This window comes from Lepidochelys kempii, chromosome 5 (assembly GCF_965140265.1).
Source record: "Lepidochelys kempii isolate rLepKem1 chromosome 5, rLepKem1.hap2, whole genome shotgun sequence".
Taxonomy (NCBI): domain Eukaryota; kingdom Metazoa; phylum Chordata; order Testudines; family Cheloniidae; genus Lepidochelys; species Lepidochelys kempii.
In genome coordinates this window covers 29363458-29386204 of record NC_133260.1, presented here as the reverse complement: position 1 = coordinate 29386204, position 22747 = coordinate 29363458, and the positions used below count along the sequence as shown (strand labels likewise).

At 42.9% G+C, this 22747-nt stretch overlaps 1 protein-coding gene across 1 annotated transcript in view; it reads left to right on the top strand.

Moving 5' to 3' along the window:
• Positions 1–17520, top strand: part of PLCXD3 (phosphatidylinositol specific phospholipase C X domain containing 3) — a 156569-nt gene extending 139049 nt beyond the window's left edge. Inside the window, exon 3 of the mRNA XM_073346169.1 lies at positions 14938–17520. Coding sequence (XP_073202270.1) covers positions 14938–15094 — 157 coding nt within the window. The 3' untranslated portion in view covers positions 15095–17520. The remainder of the gene's footprint in view (positions 1–14937) is intronic.
• The last annotated feature ends 5227 nt before the right edge of the window (positions 17521–22747 follow it).

The window sequence follows — 22747 nt, the reverse complement described above, 5'->3', positions numbered from 1 at the left end:
TCTTTCACGTTTTCCTTTTTCCTTTCTTTGTTTCCTCTTTTTTTTATTTCTGCACTAACTTTTCCAAACGTCTCCACCTTTGGAAAAGTTACACCATAGCAAAAGGAGACGAAAAATACTATAACTTTGGCACTCTATGAAAAAACAAAAAGGACAAGAAGCGGGGGGGACGGACAATTCAAATCTTCCCAGGGTTTTTGGAAAAACTAAACAAAGTTTCTATTCAGAATGAAAATGTAGACCTCTTAGTGAGGCCACTTAATCTTGTTTCCTAGATCTGTCAGTGTCAATCATGTACTGTCCATTTTTTGGGCCAGCCAGATTGTGCATGACCCTTATGCTGCTAGGGTGGTAGTGTGGAAGAAGAGTGCAAGAAACCTTCCCCACCCCCCTTGCATAACACATGTGTAAGGGCCACCCATGCACTCAAGCAGTGTTCCCTCCATGGGCTCCTAGGGGTGCACAGCATCCCAAAAGGGATTGGAGGGGAGGAAAGTGTCTGGCTCTTTCCCCATCACACACCAAAGGGCACAGGCTACATCAGTCTATAGGCTGATGTACTCTGTATAATACCCCTGTGCACCAAGCTCCTTTGGGAGAAAGTGTACTTCAAGGGCTACATCTACTACTCCTGATGGAATTCTGGCACAAAAAATTAAAAATTCTGGCACAAAAAATTAAAAATTCTGCACACAATATTTTAAAATTTTGCAAAATTCTGCATATTTTGTTTGCCAAAATAACACAATATAATCACACCTGTTTCAATTATTTTGGTCATTTATTTCAAAATACCTGTCAGCAAGTATGTCTGTAACAATACAGACAACAACAAAAGATTCAGGAAATGTTTTTTGACAAATAGATTCCTTACTAGGCATATTAATACAGAACTCTGAGTAATAATTCTGTATTTAAACTACAATACAGAGCCGTATTTCCCACACCTCTCAGAAGCAGTGCAAAGGCTTGGGGGAGTCAGGGGTAATGGAGGGAAGTAAATTGCTGGGAAGGAACCTGGGTGTGAACTTGGAGGGTTATTGGGTATGGGTGGGAAAAGTATGGAACAGGTTTTTTGGGGGATTGTTAAGGAACTTCCCCCTAGCCTCTCCCATTCAGTCAGGCACATTTGCCCCTGTCCCCATGTGTTCTTGCACCCCCATGTGTCCTTGCATCTCCTGTCCACATGTGTCCCTCCACCCCCACTCAGACACCCACTCCCCACATCTCCATGTGGGCCTGTACCCCTTCCCCCTGTCCCTATGTGGCTCTGTACTCCCTCCCCTGTTCCCATGTGTTTCTGTGTTCCCACCCAGCCACTCCCCTGTTCCTACATGTCCCTGTATCCCTCCCCCATCCCCATGTGTCTTTGTGCCCCTACTCAGCTACTCCCCTGTCCCTATGTGTCCCTGTGCCCCTCCCCTTGTCCCCTTGTCTGTAACCCCATCCAGCCACTCCCCTGTTCCTCTGTAGCTCTGCACCCCCTCCCCCATCAGCATGTGGCCCCGCACCTCCCTCCCCCTGTGGCCGTGTGCCTCCACTTCCATTCAGCCTGTCTTCCCCCACTAGCCCTTACGAGCCCCTGTCTGACCCCTTAGCACCCCACACTGTCTGACTCCCCATAAACCCTGTCTCCTGACCTGGCCTGACAGGCACCGTGAAGAAGGCAGGCTTTCTCTTCCTTAGCTGGCCCAGAGTTGCTGCTTTGTTCTATCCCCACAGCACCCTCTGGTGGACAAAAGGCAGAACTGCAGAAGTTATTTTCTTCTGGGAGCTGCTGCTGTTCTTGTGCCACAGTACCCTCTGATGGGCAAAAGGTGGAACTGCAGCAACATTTTGGCAGAAGCTTTTTTCTGTGCAAAAAAATAAAAATCTGCGGGGCTCTTTAATTCTGCATGTGCACAGTAACACAGAATTCCCCCAGGAGTAAGAATCTACACATGGATAAAAGACCCACAGCATGACTATAGCTGGCTGGGGTCAGCTAAAAATTGTGGTCCCAGAGCTCAGGTTCCAGTGAGCCTGAACAGTCTACACAGCAATTCTAAGCCCTGCAGCCCGAGCCCCGCAAGCCCGAGTTGGCTGATCCAGGCCAGCCATGTTTTTTTAATCTCTGTGTAGATGTACCTAAGGAGCTCCATGCTGCCCCTAACTCAGACCAGTGGCTCACTATCACAACCTAACTGTCTGTCTACATGACATGCTATATTTCTATTACCATTTTCTTGTGCTTTTACAGATATTGTTTCTGGGTTGTTTATACATGCAAGATTTTAAAATGCAAATAAGTAAAGCTATGAGCCACTGGGCAGTGTGTAAGAGGAACTCTAGACATAATACCATAAAGAACTCCCACTAATCTGGGGTGTGGCTGTTGAATGGCCCTCAACTACTCTCCTGAAGGTTGTGGGTTTGCATCTGGCTCCATCTCACGCTGAAAGGCCAGCTCCAAAATGAGTATCTGCTCCATTGGGTTAAAGCAGTGGAATATGGAATAGTTCGGAATAATAGACTGACTCCCACCCAAGAAAGCTGGTTTAGCAAGGGAGAAGTTGCCTTTGGAAGGAAGTCAACTTGTGGGATTCTGTGGTCACTTGTTGAGGCTGAGCAGGATGTGACCTGAGAAAGGGGGCTAAAAGTTGTAAAAAGGCCTGGAGCTGCTCTTCTGGGTACCATTCATCTTCCTGACACAGATGGTCTTCCAAGGAAATGGTGAGCTACTGAGGGACATTGTGGTTGGGATGTTTGGTGCATTCTATGTGATCTGTACTCTCTTGTGCTTTATCTCTTAAATATAAAAGAGAGGCGGTGTTAGAAGCTATGAAAACTGTCTCTGCGTGTGTTATATGCTTCCCAACTGCCACTTCCCTCCTGAGAGAGTTAAACGGTAAACCAGAAGGCTCACTCCTTTGGTAGGGTTCTAGGAGCAGGGTGTATTTATGCAACTGGGGTGTCTTGGGAATCAGCACTGGTCCTGGGGACAAGACAGATGGGCTGAGGGGCTCCATTTCTCTGATGGGGTAGCAGACTCATGGTCAGTGCCCAGGAAATGTGCCAGAGAGGCCATGAGGGGAAACAGTGCTGCAGCCTGCTGAGACCAGGGAAGCTTAAAACACCCAGGAACCCAGAGGCTGGTTTTTCCTCACAGCAGTCTCATTGGCAACCAGCAGGGGGTGCCCTACAGGATCTCTGACTAGTGCTGCATAACAGTAGAGCTGGAAATTGCATCTTAACGGTTTGATGGAACAATTAGATAAATCTATTTCCAAACCTTGTGCAAATACTACCATGAATCTGTAGGAAAAGAAAGGTACTTATTAATAGATGGACCCAAACCAAAACCCAGAATCCAAACACCACTAAACTACAGGAATTTTTAAATCTAGGTGTGAATTCTGCAGGTGGATACTCTCTCTTGTGCCAACACAAGTCTCTGAGGCAGAACACAGCCAAGAAAAGTTGAGTAAAGATAAACCAACCCACAGTCAGCAGCCTACAAGTTAAATAGGATACAAACTGCTGAGCCAAAGCCCTGCCTGACAACTCCCAGAAATATGACTGATGGTGGTGAATGCAGGTCTGTGAAAGGTCCAGTAAAGATAACATGAATCGTCTTTTATGAGGAGAGATTAATAAGACTGGGACTTTTCAGCTTGGAAAAAAGACGACTAAGGGGGGATATGATAGAGGTCTATAAAATCATGACTGGCGTGGAGAAAATAAATAAGGCAGTGTTATTTACTCCTTCTCTTAACACAAGAACTAGGGGCCACCAAATGAAATTAATTGGCACCAGGTTTAAAACAAATAAAAGGAAATTTCTTCACACAACGCACAGTCAGCCTTTGCCAGAGGATGTTGTGAAGGCCAAGGCTATAACAGGGTTAAAAAAAGAACTAGATAAGTTCATGAAGGACAGGTACATCGATGGCTATTAGCCAGGATGGGCAGGGATGGCGTCCTTAGCCTCTGTTTGCCAGAAGCTGGGAATGGATCACTTGATGATTACCTGTTCTGTTCATTCCCTTTGGGGCACCTGTCATTGGCCACTGTCAGAAGACAGGATACCCGGCTAGATGGACCTTTGGTCTGACCCAGTAGGGCCGTTCTTATGTCTGCATTTAATAAATCAACTGTATACCTTCAACAAAGCACTTCCCATATTGCAGTAAACTCCAAAGCCTGAGTTTTTAACTGAACCTTAATAACTTTTTTCAAATAGTAGAAAGAGAAAATGTAAAACTGAGACTAAACAAAAGTTGAATATTTTCTTTACTGCTGATAGAGATTTCCTCAGCAAAGAGTGTGAAAATCCATGTAAAATATGACCGAATGAGTCCTGATTCCAAAAATAACTTCACTATTCTATGAATTATTACTGCTAATAAACAAACAACAACATTCCTTCAGCAGCTAGGCAGGTACTAGATCCAGAGCACATTGCCTTCTCAAGCACCTCAACAATTACGAGGTACCTCTACCTAAGCAAAGGTGTGCAGTGATACTCTGCAGGTAATGTTTAAAGAGCCATGAGTGGGATGGGAGGAATCCAAGCTGATTCACAGTCAGCTCTCTTAACTGAATGGCTAATTATGAAATAATTGGAAACAAGTTAATGAATTAAGCCTCATTACACCATTCGGAGGGATGAACTGTCCTCATTTGAGGAAAAGATTGGAAAATTAAGACACAGAGCAGTTAAGCAACTTGTCCATAATGATACAGTCATTGGAAGAGCCAGGTTTGGAACACAGAACCCCTGACACAAGCTCTGTGGCCTAACGATTAATGCTTGATCGTTCACTAAAAATTGAGTTTATTTTTCCAGGCTAGTGTTGTTACTTTAATGAGTGTTTCTATAATCATAGCCCCAGGCTTGTTGAAACCTTTCCTAGCTGTGAAATTGCTAACACCCTTAGATACACCGCTTGCCTCCCCATTGCTCTAAAAGCTCAACATTCCAAAAACAGAATCAGGAATAAAAGCAAGATACTGAGAACAAGCCACTCGCCTAGAGGGTCAACATTTGTTGCTATTAAATATCCCATTGCACTTTTTGCAAGAGTAAGGATATTGGTTCAGTAAATACTACTAAAATGTTACCATTCCCTGCCTTTGCAGGTGGAGACAGAAAGCTGACTTTTAAGTTCACGGTGTTCGTTTCAAAACCAAAAACTGGCCTGAAGTACAAAGAAAACTGGCCCCATTGATTCTGGAAAGACTATAGCGCTGTGATCAATCATATTAAAATATTCATCTGGCCCCAAAATTTTAGTCTGCACACTCTAGTTAAATGTGTTTCCAAACTTTATACAGCAATTGGAAAACCACTGAATTATAGATAAGCATTTCAGTGGAATAAATGCACAAGCTATTGGATGCTAGTGCAGCCAGCGCTTGCATCTTGCCAACTCATGAACAGTGTAACACTTTCATTCAAGATCCTGAAAAACTGACTCCCAGCAGGGTCCTGTGAGATTGAATGAATAATGTACCAAATTCATTTCAGCCAGTGTTCTAAAAATACAATGCACCTCAATGCCCAGAAGGATTGGCATAGCCCATTAAAATGTTTCAGATAGCTTTGTAACACTTTCAGCCCCTTCTCATGGAGACCTAGGCAGACTTGTATGATACTACCAAATGACAAAGGAAAAACTGTGGAATCTGAGCTGCTGGGGAACTGAGATTAACCGTTTGCATTCTGACATTTTCATGATTACCACCCCAGGGAATGATTCTGAGGATATATGTGGTTGCAGCTCCAAAAGGTTCACAGAGGGATTTCCAGACATATCAAAGTAGTACTGGTCAGGAAAATTATATTAGCAAATAAATTACATAGCACTGCGCAGATCAGGCAGACTGTGGTAATAGTTATTATTTTATTAAACTGATCTTCCACTGTTAGTCCTGCACATTGAGATCAGTAGAAGAGAAGGAACAACAAGTCAAATATATGTAGCAATGATAATTGGCCTTTATAGATAGTACTTCAAAGTACTGTATAAACAGGAAGGGTTTAAATGTAGCTTTAAGCCAAAGCCTGCAGTAGGGGTGGGTGACTGTGGAGGGGTATTGCCCAAATGGGAGCATTGAGAGAGAACTTCCTGCAGTACTGCACAGCATTGCTGGTGGTGTATCTTTTTACCAGGTAGAGCATGACCAATGCAGAGCCTCATCTGTAGTAGGGTTGCCAATTTTGGTTGGACATATTCCTGGAGGTTTCCTCACATAACAAACTTTAATTAAAGATTAATCTTTAATTCCTAGAGACTCCAGGACAATCCTGGAGGGTTGGCAACACTAATCGGTGGCCCCAGCAAACTCCCATTGACATTAAGGAAGCCACGTTTGTCTAACACTTGAGCATTCTTGAAAATCCCACCCAGAGAGTTTAAGACCTAACTATTCTGCTAATTCTGTGTGTGTCCAATTTTGGGTGCCCAATTTGAGATTCATGGGATGGAGATACACAGAGCACCCCAGATCCCACTGAAGTCAACTGAATTGCATGTGCTTGGCACCACTGAAAATTAGACCCAGCATGTGTCAATTTGGGCACCCAAAACTAGTGGATATTTTTACAAACTGGCCTAAAACTGGCAAATCAGTCCAGGCAGTTCAATTATTTGAACTAAGGAGTTCTTAACAGCAGCTCCTGTGCTCTTATCACTAGGCAGTGATGCAAAGGATCAATTATTGTCTTGCAAATGAGCATTTCTTGTAGGAAAGGGGGATTGGAGAGGGAAGAAACACTGAAAATTCTATCGCAACATGTAAATCTCATTTTTGTCCTGAGCAAATGGAATAGCTTCACGGTTCAGAGTGACTGTTGATAACTGGGGCACTTACTGATAGACGGTTTTGCAATCTGCACATGAAACCACTTCTCCCTTTCTGGATTAGTCATTGTAGTGGTTCCTTACAATCTGAAAGAAAACCTACTGTCTTCTCTTTAGCAATGAAACTCTCATTAGTAGCAATAAAAGCTCTTTTGTTTTGCGTTTACAGTGCTGCTTTTTTCCCTCTCCTCCCTTAAAGGCTCTGCTGAGAGAAATGGATGTTTCGCCACAGGAGGCCCCATGATCGAACACTGCAATCATTAACGTTCTGTCACATCCTCAGAGTTTTATGACTCAGACATAAAAATTCCCTCTGAGCTAAAACAGGCCAAAAGCAGATTTTCTTTTTACCAAATTGTAATGCAGTTAGCTTTGTCGTATTTTAGTTCTGAAAGGCAGCACAAGGGGATTTCAGTTTTGCTCCCTTAACTGAAGTTATATGAAGTTCTTTTTAATAAGATTTGACATGATGCTAGTCCAGGGGTTCCCAAACTTGGTTCACGGCTTCCCCAGCTCCCAATGGCCGGGGAATGGCGAACTGCAGCCACTGGGTCTGGGAGCTGCGAGTGGCTGTACCTGCGGACAGTCAGGTAAACAAAGCGTCTCACAGCCCGCCAGGGGCTTACCCTGAACAAGACGTGAACCAAGTTTGGGAACCCCTGTGCTAGTCCATTCTGGTTTTTGTTTAAGTTACGCAATGTTCTTCGGCTTTGAAACGGCCTATGAATGATTTGTTTGGACCCGATTCTCCTCTTGCTTTCATACCAGTCTTATCTCCATTGTCTTCAAACCAGCTACTCCTGATTTACCTGGGTGAAAGCAAGAGGCAAATCGGAGCATTGTTTCACAGGAAGCATTGGAGTTGAAGAAATGGTTTTTCCTCTTTCAGGAGAGAAGTGAGTGACCACAGACGTGCAGCAGCGTGTGTTTATTTACAGCACACTTTTGAGCTGGTGGAATGAAATCAAAACAAGAGAACAGACCACCCAAAGTAATAGACACTCTATCAGTCACGTGTTCAACACAGTAGGGTAGCCTGTCAGCCTGGACCTCTTCCTTCCTGTAGGAATTCTTCTTTCTTTTTCCTAGAACACCAATACAGACCTGCACTGGGGAAGCTGAGTTGTATTTCATCCTTTGTTCACCAAACAACATGGCACCCTGCCACAGGAACTGATTTTGACCTCACAGTGGTGCAACTCAAGCATAATCCCACTGAACTCAATGGAGTTACACCAGTGCAAAAGAGGGGTGAGTCAGGTCAGAGTGAGGCCTAGTGCATAAGGTTTATGGGACTGAAGGAAGGTATTTCTCTTTTCTGTTCACTTACTGGATAGGGTTGCCAGGTGTCCGGTTTTCAACTGGAACTCCTGGTCGAAGAGGGATCCTGCCGGCTCCGGTCAGGACTGCTGACCAGGCTGTTAAAAGTCCAGTCGGCTGTGCAGCAGGGCTGAGGCAGTCTCCCTGCCTGCCCTGGTTCCACACAGATGCTGGCATTTCCCTCCGGCTCCAGGGCAGAGGTGCCACACGGGCTCTGTGCACTGCTCCCATCCCAAGGGCCAGCTCTGCAGCTCCCATTGGCTGGGAACCACGGCCAATGGGAGCTGCAGGGGTGGCACTTGCGGATGAGGGCAGCACGCGGAGCTGCCTGGCCGCACCTCAGCCTAGGAGCCAGAGGGAAATTCCGGCCACTTCCAGGAGCCTCCTGAGGTAAGTGTGGTCCAGAGCCTGCAACCTGAACCCCATCCACACCCCAACCCCCTGCCCCTGCCCTGAGCCTCCTCCTGCACCCAAACTCCCTCCCAGAGCCCGCACCCCCTCCCGCACTCTGAACCCCTCATTCCTAGCCAGAGCCCACCCCCCGCACACCTCATCCCCAGCCCCAACCCAGAGCCCGCACCCCCAGCCAAAGACCTAACCCCCTCCGCACCCCAGCCCCCCACCCAGAGTCCCCCCGCACCCAGAGCCCCTCATTTCTGGCCCCAGCCTTGAGCCCATACCCCCTCCCACATCCTATCCCTCGGGCCCCAGCCCAGAGCATGCAGCCCCAGCCAGAGCCCTCATCCCCACCCACACCCCAACCCCCTGCCCAGCCTGGTGAAAATGAGCGAGTGAGGGTGAGGGAGAACGAGCAATGGAAGAAGTGGGGATGGAGTGAGCAGGGGGTGCGGCTTCTGAAAAGGGGTAGGGTAGGGGCGTGGCCTTGGGAAGGGGCAGGGCAGGGGCTGGGCAAGGGTGTTCAGTTTTCTGCATTCGGAATGTTGGCAACCCTATTACTGGATCGTGCAGCACAGTCTCTCTCAGAGCTATTATTTCAGCTGGCTGTATGTAGCCTAAGGCAGGCAACACTGCATCAGTTTGTTCATGTGGTCCATGTTATCAAGGTTATTTTTACAACCATAAGGACCGGAAGATTCTTTGGAAAAAAAAAAAAAGAAACTGAAATTCTGCAGCATAACTCCATTGCAAGGAGTGGATTCCATAGCAAATTCCTCAGCCAGTGAGTCAGCAAGGCTTAGCTAATTATTCTTAATAGATCATTTTAAAAGGGAGGCATCATAATATACAGATAATTTGCAGAAATTTGTGCTAACTTTTCAAGGCTTATCCAAATAGAAATGCACCACCAAACTTTTTGAAATGTGCCGATAACTAATTTGCATGTGTCAGAACTTCCAACTACTTGGCCATTAATTTACAGCAGCAATCAAACTCACATGGGGCTTTTCATCTTCTAAGCACTTTGGAACATTTACTGCCAGTAATTAAATCGCACAACAGCCCTGTCAGGCAAGCAAGCATTCTGATTTACTCATCAAGTAATATTATTGGTTGTCACGGCAGCATTTGACAGATAGGGAAATAGGGAAACTGAGGCGAAGTGAGTTTAAGAGATTTAAGGTTTTTCCAAGGCTATGAAGAGGTAGCACTGTTCTGGTCTACGTAGTTTTGGTACCAATATAACTATTTTAAGTAGGGGTGTGGTTCTTTTTTACCTAAATAGTAATACCAGTACAACCTCTAGTGTAGACACAGTTTTACTTGTACCAGTATATCTGATTCCACTTCCTGTGTGGTACTGATATAGCTGCCTCCATAATGGTTGTACCACCTTAACTGTGCCAATAGAGCTTAAGCAGTATAACTTTTGTGTGTCAACAAGGCCTGTGTGAGAGCTGAGATCAGTACTTGTGAATTTTTGGGGCGGAGACCTGTTCTCAGACCATTCTATCACTCTTTCCAGTGTAAGGTTAGGAAGCTTTGGCCCTGATACTGCAGGTGCATGGACAGTAAAATCCTTGACACAGACTCCCAGTGGCCAAAGGGGTCTGCTTACATAGATGCAACTGCAGGGGGGTGGGGTCCATGGTTGGCTACAGTGCATTTATAGGGGGAGAGAATTGTTTATGCCCATGAACAAAATCCACTTTGTTAGAGAGATTAAGGCTTTGTTTACACTGGATTTTCGTCAGTAAAACTTGTCATTCAGGGGTGTGAAAAAAACACACCCTGAACGACAAAAGTTTTACCGACGAAAAGCACCAGTGTGAACAGCACTTTGTCGGCAGGAGAGCTCTCCTGCCGACAAAGCTACCGCCGCTCGTTGGGGATGGAAGTTTTTTGTCGGCGCAAGAGGTCTTTCCTGCTGACAAAGAACGGCTACCCTGTGCACCTTTTAGCCGCACAGCTGTAGCAGCACAGCTGTGTCACTAAAAGGTGCAAAGTGTAGACATAGCCTAAGAGAATATACACTAATGCCATGCTATCTACTGGGTTTCTGTGAGTGTAAAAACTTGTGGGTGGCTGCCACACAGCATGGTCTGCATTTTCCTGACTAAAACCCTTAATGAGGACAATTACAGTACTAGTTTGAGGCATGCTGGAAATTACAGTGAAGGGTAAACAAGTTTTGCATTGCCATTAGAAAGAGACCCAGAGGAATATTAAACCAGGATTATTCCCATAATTGCAGTTAACATGTGTGAGTGTTTGTACTAAAGCAAAACAATACACACAGTTTCTTGCAACCCCGGATGTAGAGCCGTTTTCAAGGTGGCATTATGGGAAGAGGGAAATGTACTGCCCTTTATGTGAACTTCTCATCATATGCAGTGTTAACGAAAGAGACTTTTGTAAAATACCCTAAGCCTAATTCTTGAGGTCAGTGGAGTTACACCAGCACAGAATTTGGGCCCCATGTATTTTGCTGCTTTTATTTTTTCTGTGCATTAATATGGAGAAGTCTTGTGCTTTGCTAGGCAAAGATTTATTTTATTTTATTTTATTTGCTGTCTAATCTAATCTATATATGATTTATGTTTGCAAGATCTCTAGATCAGCAGTTCTCAACCCACGGCCCAATTAGCACACAGCTCTGGCCCAGCTCAGCCGTGTGCTAAAGGCCGCCCACGTGGCAGGGTCTGGGATCCCAGCTGCCCACCGCTCAGAGTGCCAGGGTCAGGGCTGCCGGCCCACCCCATATGGCGGGTGTCCAGGGCTCAAGGCTGTCCAGGGGTCAAGGCTGCCAGCTGGCCCTGCGGAGTTGGGGGGTCTGGAGTCTGGGGCTGCCTGTGGCCCCATGGGGTCTGGGGCACCTGACCCGTGGGGTCAGGGGTCTGGGGCTGCTGGCCCACCCTGCAAGGTCCGGGGCTCACGGCCAGCCCTGTGGGGTCCAAGGCAGCCCCACAATGCGGGTCCTGGGTCTGGGGCAGGCAGCCAGACAGCCCCGCATGGCAAGTTCTGGGCTGCCACTACTCTGCCACCTGGCCCCTGCAGCCCAGGTAACACATTATGGGCTGCATAAATAAGTTGAGAACCACTGCTCTAGATCCATCAACCAAAGATCCTTATCAGTTTATCTGACAGTATGTGACTGGGGATGGTGCAATCAAGTTCAGTCTGAAATATTAAATGAAATCCGCTAGCTACCAGCACTGAACCTGAAAGAGTCTCATGTCAAGGCACACCAGCTCAGGTGAGCCTGAAATGGAATACTAGCCTAAAGTAAACCTGTCTAGTAAATGTTAGATTGATTTGAACCTGGCAAGAGAAAAAGAACACTGATTATAAATATCAAGGTGATAGGTACCTTATTACATAGGTTACATCAGAGGTTCTCAAACTGACGCACAGGCCCCCCTGTGGGGGGCGCTGACTGTATTCACGGGGGGAGAGGGGGAGAAGCTTTAGGAAAAAAACGTATGGCACACATTTTACCCACAGCAATAAATAACTAGCAAATCTGATTCCTCCTGATATATCAGGTCCTCAAATAGTGCTGTGCATTTGACTCTAGATGGTACTGTGCATTTTGACAGATTTCTGTTACCCTTGCACAGTATTATACAAAGCCATTGCCATCTGTACATTAATCTGTTTGCTAAGTCACGGAATGCATATTTAATTGTAAGCTCAACCACAATCGCAGTTTTGTTTTTGCTCATATTACAGTGGATTGTTGGCTCTGTTTTGAATCAAAGCATTTCTCTTTGTAATATTTAGAGACAGTAGCTTGTTGATTTTTTTTTTTTATCGGTATATGTACCTGTCTGGCCAGGGCATAAACTACTACAGATAAAACAAAGTGGGGGCATGATCAAATAAATTTGAAAACCACTGGATTAGATGATCAGAAAACTCTTGGGTTGGGAACAGAATTACAAAATTATCATCAGTTTCACAGCAAACAAATGGGATGCCACAAAGAGAAGATGTTATGCCTCAAGTAGAAATAAATATCAAAGGCAGATGAGCACTTAAGAAATAAAGAACCTATATCAAACTAGTTAGAGACAGAATCAGGTCCCTCACTTTTAAGTCTAAAAGACTTTCTGAGCTCAAATAGGAAGCTAGAATTAAAAGGAAAGTCTGTTTAAAGCCCTCCCTGGGAATTCTGCCCAATGTAGTCCTCCAGTGTTCAGCAAAATATTGACATTTCAATATGACACTGCATTTTGAGTGCTTTCAACCCCTTTTGAGCCATCCTTAATCAGTTTCCTCATGCTCTGGTTCATCTGTGTCATTCTGGTTATGATTTGTCCAGTTCCTCAAAAGCTGGTTGGTGTCATAGGCGCCGCCTTCCTCCAGACCCTGGGAGTGCTCAACCCGCTGCTCCGCCCCAGGTCCCGCCCCCACCAGACCCCAAGCCCCGCCCTCTGCCCCGCCTCTTCCCATCCACTTCCTCCCTCTCCCATGAGCATGCCCCATTCCCGTTCCTCCCCCTTCCTCCCAGAGCCTCCTGCACCACCACGAAACAGCTGATTGTAGTGGGTGGGAGGCGCTGTGGAGGTGAGGAGGGAGCTGGCTTCCAGTGGGTGTTAAGCACCCACTAATTTTTTTCCATAGGTGCTCCAGCCCTGGAGCACACATGGAGTCGGCACCAATGATTAGTGTCAATTCCTTTCAAATGTTGGTTCCTGGAATCATGACATGGTCTCTCTCCAGTTTCATAGTCTGTCTCGTGGTTCTTCATGCAACAATACCAAGTACAATTCTTCAGATTTATACATAATAAAATTACAAAGATACTCCATTAAGTCTGGATTCAGCAAAGCACTTGAACACATGCTAAGCACCTGCTTAAGTCCCACTGGAATCAATAAAATCAAATTTTATGCTTTCATGAATAGAGACGGACTTTGCATGTGTTTAAGTGCTTTTCTGATCTGAACCAAGGCCTGGGAGTGCTGTGCTTTTCTCTTTGTAATATTTTATAGGATCCAGGTTAACCTTTGTGTCAACAGTGAATACTTTTATAATTAAAGTAATTAAGTCACTTATAAGTAAAATCTGTATCCTTCACCCATTATGCATGCTTTCTTACTATTTTGCCTAAGGCCATTGGTCAGGAATAGATTAATTTACATTCAAAACATTAGACCTGATTGGTATTGCTACCAGATCAGAATTTTACACTTGCTTTGTATAAGGGAAAATTACTACCTCAGGTGCAATCCAGGAGGGAATCAGAGATTTGTAGATTTTAAGGCCAGAGGGGTCTATTACGTTCATCTAGTCTGAGCTCCTGCATAACATAAGTCATAGATTTTACTCTGTGCATTCCTCCTTTTAGCCCAGTAATGTGTGGTTGAACTAGAGCATATTTTTAGAAAGACATTTAATCTTGATGTTAAGACTCCAAATACTGGACAATTTGGTAATTTGCTACAATGATTGATTACCCTCACTGTTAAAAATGTGCACGTTTATTTCATTTGAACTTTGCTAACTTCAGCTTCCAGCTATTGGATCTTGTTATGCCTTTATCTGCAGGATTAAAGAGTCATCAACTATCAAACATCTTCTCCATATATAGCTTATTAGAGATCATAATATAGCCTTCATGGCATCACAGAGAGCTCTAGGCTATAAAGAGACACACAGAGATACATTTCGCAGTCCAATATCCCACTTCTGGGTTCCTGACCTAATAACTCCACCCTGTCTCAAAAACAACCATAAGTCTTATTTTCTTCCACTAACTAATCATAAAGACACAAACTCATGATGGAACATAGCCCATGACTTGACTATTGGACGTGTGATATACAGTTTTGTAAAGAAAGGGATATTCAGCACATTGTTCTGGTGTCCCAAACTAAGATTTAATATAAGTCTAAATTCTGATGGGAAATAACTATCAGGAGCAATGGAACTTTAGAGAAACAAAGGTCTTGTTTTTGTGAAGTGAAACAATGAAGAAATAAGTGTGAGAACAATAGACAACATCCACTATGTAAGCAGAATGTTTCGCAAAGCTTTGTATGATGTGTCAACCTAGCATGAACGATGACTTGTTTTCTCTGTTATTTCTCCTTCCTAACCAATTGCTGTGGGATTGCATGGCATGTTTCTATTAAATGTTTGCATTAATCCTTAAGAAACTGAAATATAATCAAGACATAGTCTACACAGGGAATTAAAGGAGGAAAGGGTGAAAATTTCAAATGTGCTCAGCCATGGCCTAATTGAAGTCAATGGGCATTTTATCCTGGGGAGCAAAGTGAAGTCAATGCTAAGTGCTTTATAAAACTCCACCCAAAATACTTGTCTTGCTTCTTTATTAATAATTCTTCTTCCTTTTCCTCCTCAGGGCTCTTCCCGCAATGATGCATTGGGTCCGAACTCAGAAACCAGGAGAAAGTGGTATCAATATTATCACTGCTGATTTTGTAGAACTTGGTGACTTTATCAGCACTGTCATAAAACTCAACTATATCCTGGATGAAGGCGAAGCTGATACTACTTGATACTACTGCAATATATTTGTTGTTCATTGAGTAGATTTGAAAGGAAAACCCAATTGTATTAGAAAAAAATATCTTGTAACACACAGATCTTCCTATAACACTGAATCTCTGAGGTGTTTAGGGCTGTAGTGGGTGGGCAAAGGGAAATGTTTTGATTGGTTATAATAATTTTCTACGTTAATAAACCCTCATGTTTTTCATTTGAAGAGCAAAACAGGATTTCTTTAGTGGTCGACTAGAGAAAGCCACTGCACATTTTCCACAAAGTACCAAATATAATATTTGTGTCTTACTTCCAAGGTTATGAATAGTGCCAAGCAATTTGCTTTATGTAGATTGGAGGGACATATAATGCCCTCTGTCTGCACAGGGAATTCCTACTGACATGAATGTTTTGCTGCAGACTGAGGGCACTGTATGACCCTAATGTTTCAATTCAACGAACTTCATCTGTTAGGTGGCATAACTGATTGCATTCATTGGCAGCCATCAGTTTATTGGCATTTGGGGAATAAATTCAATATAAAGTCATGCTTGCAATTCTTGTATCATCAGCAGACAGCAAATATTGAGAACCATATTCTGTAGCCTGTGCAGAATATGGGCCAAATCCTGATCACCTTGCTCACCTGGAGTAGGATTGTCAGAAGTGCTGTGCACTTGCTGAAGTCAAAAAAGTATGCAGCATTGGCCTAACTCGAATCCCATGAAAGCCCATGGGAGTTTTACCATGGACTTCAGTAGGAGCAGAGTTATGGCAATGCTGAGCACTTTTAAAAATCCCTCCCATGAGAAGTCCCATTTACAGATCTGATGCAAAGCCCATTGAAGTCAACGGGAGGCTTTTCATTCATCGGCTTTGGACTAGGCCCTAATTCAGTAGAATTACTCATCTGAGTAGGATGAGCAGGATTTGACCTCATCTATAGAAATTTACTTTCTGCAGGAATAAATCTATACAGACGAAACGTTGACTTGTTTAATACGAAGTTGCAGTATCAATTTCTCTTTAAGGCAGCTATAAACACAGAGCAACAGTTTTCTGCTGATGAAAAAATTGGTGCCAATTCAACAGTGAAAAATTGCTCTACTAAAGAGTGGAACAGTTCAGTGAGTAGCAAATAACATTAATCTATGGTCCTTTCATTCCTGTGAAATAATAAATCATGACAAGAGGTTTAGAATACCTGCTATTACAACAGCAGACCCTCCAGTCCCCCTACTCTTAATGAAACATATATCACTCTAATGGGTGAAAAAGTTGGTGAGATATAAAATAAAATGAGAGCAGAGTCATTGTATGGTTTCAACAACTCACAATTGGATATTAATAGAGTTAATCATATATACTGATGTGCATGTGGACAATGGAGGAAAGTAGAGCATTTAGTAAAATTTCTACAAATCATACGGACTCCAAAGTAGTACAATGAGAAATTGCTTATTGAAATATCATAGTTTAAATTTGAGAGGGTGAGGGTTAAGGTGGCATCCTTATTCAGTTGAAGTCCCCTTGATAGCAATGGAAGTTGCTTGAGTAAGGCCTAAGGATGGTTTTATTTGGCCCTTACTAATTTCCATTAAGTGATAAAACATGAGGAATAGAAACTGCAAATGCAACGTTCTGAGGTTACGAAAATGAAAATGGCGTCGCCAGGAATGGATATTTTTTCATTTCCAAAGTAGTGGAATAAAAGGTATATTCACTGGTATTTTGTATTTAGATGATGTGCCAGTGTGTGTCCATGCATGTATGTGTGCATTAAAGGCACATATATATATATTGTCTCTATGTACATAATACAGAGACATGCACACACAGAACTGTGCCCTCATTTTTAGCTATAGGTATATATACAGGTTAAAGAATGTAGAAAGTAAATTTACGACTCCTTCTTCATTAACCATCCCTGTGTGTCAATTAGGGCTATGAGAACCAATCACAATGGGACCGCAAAACCAGGACAGTTTGGTTTCTTTACTAACCCAAAACTTGACCAAAACATTTGCTGAGGTTCACAAACACTGTCTCTTCCCATAGGAGATGGAGGAAGCTATGGTTTTCACACAAAGCGAGACGAAACTCAGTAGGTTCTGATGAAAGTAGTTTCCAGATTCTCTCAAAGGAAAATTCAACAGATGAGAGCTACATGAGTTGAAATGCACAAGTAAGTTTTGCTGAATCCCGTGCAAACTGAAACGGCCACATTTTGCACAGTTCTCAAGGCAGTGCCTTTCCTTTGAACAGGGCGTCTGGTGATATACATTTAGAACTTGTTTCCTTACTTATTGGAGATATGGTTTAAGAAACTATTTTCATAATTATTTCAGTGAGCCAGATTGCTTTTTTTTCAATGTCTTCTGTCATTTTTCAGGTTTCAGAATAGCAGCCGTGTTAGCCTGTATTCGCAAAAAGAAAAGGAGTACTTGTGGCACCTTAGAGATTAACAAATTTATTTGAGCATAAGCTTTCGTGAGCTACAGGTAGCTCACGAAAGCTTATGCTCAAATAAATTTGTTAATCTCTAAGGTGCCACAAGTACTCCTTTTCTTTTTGTCATTTTTCAGTTATTTAAATGTGGCCAAAGCATTTTAACTGCATAAAAATATTATATGTTAAAAAAAATAAAAAATCTGAGCAGTGCAAACATCTTTAGGGTGAGCAAAGAAAAAAGACTAATTTGCTTTTATTTTGTGATTGGGTTTCTATTATAAACAACTGAGAGGCACAATGTTGATTTCCTCCTGGAAACCCTGAGTCAAGCACACATAAAATGCCACAAGGGTTTCATTTATATAAATATGTACTGAAAACAGGTGTTTCGATGTATTTAAGAAAAAAGTATATATAAATATAACTATGTTGTATCTTGAGCTTATTGGCATTGTTAAAATGTTTGCTTAGTATCAGTTGTGTCCTATTTGTTGTTTGGGTGCTGGAAAATAAAAGCAAAGCAAAAAAAGTCCTCTGCAAAGATAGGGTAATAAACAAATTATGTAGTTTCTCCATTAGGCTGGGGGAGGGAAGGGATCTTTATACTGTTAGCTAAATGCACAAAAAAACTTTGTCAGCTAAATGAGATTTTCATTCAGCTGTTAATCTCCTTCCCAATGGAGAAGAACAGAATTTAATGGCAAGGGCTGTGAATAAACAAACTAGCTTTAACTGTTGTCGGGGAGGGAATAGAGTAACGTGCAGTTCGCTAGTCTGTGATGGACAAACATCTTAATCCTGCCATCCTAACAGGGAAAGTTTCCATTGTTGTACTTGTGGGATGCTTGCCAAGAAACCAAACGCACCAGAAAGGAAGTGTGCAATACAACTGGACCCTTTTGGGGCTTGTCTACATAGGGAGTTATTTCAGAATAGCTATTCCCAATTAACTGCATGTATGGATGCTTATATTCCATCATGAGTGTCTTATTCCACATTAGCTTAATCCATACAGCACTCTTATTCCAGAATAAGAGCAAGTACTCGTGGAATTACTCAGGAATAGTTAATCTGCTTTAAATTCTCACCTTCACTTATTCTGCATTAATTTTTATGTGTAAACAAGCCCTTAGAGCCCAATCTCGCCATCTGTATGTAGGCAAAATTGACTTGAACATTAAATGTGTCTGCTTAAGAACTGCAGAATTGGGTCCTACTGCGTTCTGTTGTTTGACATAGCCTGCTTTGGTTTTTCTGCACACATACCACATGGAATCCTATAAGGGAAATAATGACTGTAATCTACTCATAAGAGCAAAAACCCCACCTAAGATACTGGGCATCATAATTTTTCCATGTGTTGTATTTTGCATCCTTCACTGTCTTTTGGAGCTAATAATGTTAATTCGTCGACTGCCATCACATTGTCTTTTTTCTCCTCTTGTACACATTTAACCACTCGTGTCTGTAGTCTAGTGTGTACATGTCAAGTAATATGAATCTTTCGGATGCTATGACATGGCTACTTAATGTTTTCTTTCAGTCAGATCTGCAAAAATTACCAATCACAACAGAGCACCACATACATTAAAGAGCTTAAAGGCAACGGGTCAGATGCTCAGCTGGTGTAAATCAGCACAGCGCCAATCGTTCCCTTGAGGCTATCTTGATTTACACCTTGTGAGAATTTGGCCCACTTATTTCACACCAGTATACTCATTGGCTTCAGTGAAGTTATTTCTGACTTACACCAGTGTATGTGGGATCTGCTCAATTTTCACCAATGAACCCTCATGGAAGCCCACTGAAGTATCAATAGTAATGAAATCAATGATATTACAACTGGTGTAACTGCAGGCAGAATTTGCCCCAGTATTTTTATAGATGTAATTTACACATACATTCTTCCATTAAAATTATCATAGTGTTCATTTCTGTAAAAGTATGTACAATGTGTGTGTACCTCCTGAATGCAGAGTCAAATCCTGCTGTCAAAACAACTCTATTGGCTTCAGAGGAGTTACTGCAGATTTACACTGGTTTAGTCAAGAGCAGAAATTGACCAGGGTGTGGTATATGGTATGAAAGGAAATAAAAAATTCTGAAGACTAGCTGAGAAATATCAAAAAAGAGAAGTCTACTGAGAACATACCTCTAATGGTTTTCATTCTGAATACAATGCATGGAGCGATGAGCAGTGCCATCTGAATGGGTTATATGCGGATTTCAAGAGTTCAGCTAACACCATTTTAGACAGCTAAACCCCTTTTCAGTGAAGCAAAAGTTAATAGTTTATATGATGTGTTTGCCATATTTCACTGGTAGCTTCTGTGTTATATACAGTTGTCAACATTGTTCTGAATTGTTCATTTACCCACTGACAAGGATAAAATATGCTGTAGAGTATGTAAAATGTATTGATGACCAGTTTCTTGGAGTTCAGTGATTTTTCTCTATTATTATTTATTATGTTTATTACTGTGCTGCTGTTTTATAGGTACTGGTTACATGTTTGTGTGTGTATGTGTGTGTGTATGCGTGTGGGGGGGTGGGGGTTGTGTTCAAAATGTGAGAAATAACTTATCCTAAAGGAAAAGGGCAGTCATGGTACCTGCCTTAATGTAGCTGCATTATTTTGTTAAGCCCTGTAGTTATGAGTTCAGATTTCAAAACAAGTTGTGTGGTGGCTGAATGCTTTTTCCAGGACTGGGTTGTTTTACTTTTTAGAAGGAGTTAAACTTGAACTTATTTGGAGCTCATTTAAAAATTGATAAGGATTAGCACATTTTTAAGATCAAATTAACTGTACACAAATATCAAGACCTAGTATGATATATCATATCAGCCAGATCATTCCCTCAGATATACACTCACAACTCCTATTTATGTCAATGGGAATTGGGCACATCTAATGGAGAGCATGTAATTTGCACTGGATTTTAGTGTAGCTATGACACTAAGGGCAAAATTTTCCAAGGTAATTCAGCTGTGGGTGGGAAAATACCTGGGTGCTGGATAATACTGAGAATGTCCTCTGGTGGAATATGACTGTGAGTTCACAGTTCGAAACCTGCCCCAGGATCCAGGTTCATTCCACATGTTGAAGAGGGAGGGTTAGGGACAAGGAGGTACCCAGGCCAGTCCTGCCCACTGACAGCATTCTGCTGTCTTGAGTGTACAGCTTTCACTAAGAAAGTGATGTAAGGTCCAACAGGCCAGAGTTGAAAGGCTTTATGCTCTAAGAAAGAAGGGGAGCGTCAGTACTTTCCACTACACAGAAATATGATGAATCAGCCAACCATGTCTCACAATCAAATACAGTTCCCCCTTCCCGTTTCTGCATGCAGCACCTCTACTTGATGTTAAGGGTTATTGTGTCCTCAACACCCAATATGTGACACAAGACAGGTCCAACTCCAAATCTGCCCAGCCAGACAGCTGCGTGCTGGCTTGCTCAGTCAATTGATATCATATGTGGGGGGGGGCAGCTTCAGAGTCAAACCTGCTTAAGTAGCAGATAATAGGTTTGGGGTGCTGAGGTGAAAGCCAGTGAGAACCCACCCCGCTGGTTGGGGAGAAGCAGCTGCAGTACTTAATTTGTGCCAGAGCTAAGCCCTAGCACCTCTAGGCTTGCCACATCAGTTATGAAAGTAAATCATCGCTTGAGTCCTGGCACATCTTTCATTACAAATTAAGCACTGAGCAGAAGTGCTGGTTATCTAATTTCAGCACCCTTCTGCAATCTCTCTACCCTCTGTCCATCATCCCTCCTTACCTTGAATGTGCACTAATATGCCTTATCCTACTCTCAACCTCAGCTCCCTCCCAACATCACTAGCAGAGGTGAACAAACCCACATCCATGCTGGATATGGGTTGCTGGTTTCAATGCACAACTTCCAGCTTTGGTCAAGAACTTCCGTGAAGGGACACAGGGCTAGGAGAAGGCAGAGAGAGACTTAATGTCTCCTGTCACAGGCAGGTTTCCCACACCTCCACCACCCAGTCCCCATGCATACCCACATACTTGACCTGTTAGGTACACCCTTCCTTGGTTGGAGATAATTTAGCCCTAAACTTTGTAACTCCACATTTAAAACTCGAATAACTAACTAGTAAATGTATCTGTGGGAGTAATCCTGTACTAGCAGCAAGATGGACTAGAGCCCATAGGCCTCAATCCTGCAGTTGGAGCCACATGGGCAAACTTTTTTCACACATGCAGAGTCCCACCAAAGTCAATTGGATCTGCAAAGATACCTAGATTCTGGGATTGTATTTACATTAACAAATCTGTTTTGATTAGTGTTACACCACCTGGGAAGCTGGGATACATAAAGCAGAATGCACTAGTTTTAAGTGTCATTATAAAAACTGGGGGGAAATGTACTTGAAGATAAATCCATGGCAGGTGTTGGGTTATTGCCTGCCTCGGTGATGAGTAGTTTTAGAAGCGTGCAAGGTAGTTATTCTGACAATATTGCCATACTGCCTCTAACCCTATTAAAATTCTCTTTCTAGAAGCCTTACTATTCCAAATGATTGCATTGCATTCTAATGCATTGGAATGATATTATTTCATTTTGTGAGATGTGGGTGTGTCACATTGGTGACCTATAGCTCCTTGTGCATTGTGCACCAGCGGTTCACAGGGCTGTCCCTTCTCTTTTTAGGATCTAGTCAATGTACTTTAATAAATGTTGTGTAAAAAAAAATCGCCTATAGTTCTGTATGGCAAATGTGATTTTTTTTATGACAAGAATGTGCATTGAATGTGAAAAGCATAAAACCCAGTTTCTTTGTATTCAGTGAAATGTCTAATAAAGCCCTGGTACCTGTACTCTTATGCTGTGGTTTCATTGCAGTTCACAAGTTCTATGTCTAGATGCAACAAAGAACTTCCAAAAAGAACTGACCAAAGACATTATACAATGGAACCTTCTTCAGGGCACTTCTGTGAAATGGATTAGAGCCAATTCTGGCTCCCAAGAGCGGATGAGACTTGTCCTCCCTCATATACACCTGTATGGAGAAGGTGGGTTGCTGGAATTCATTGCACTTCCTGAGTAAAAGCACTGGGAGCAGGGGGAGCCACTAGAGCCCCCCAGCCCCCAACTTGAGGCTCTGCACCGCTCTCTGCCCCATTGTGCATTGCCTGGCAAACCATCAGCACAGCAAAAGGCTGCATCTCCAAAAAGGAAGTGGGAGCCTCTTGTCAAA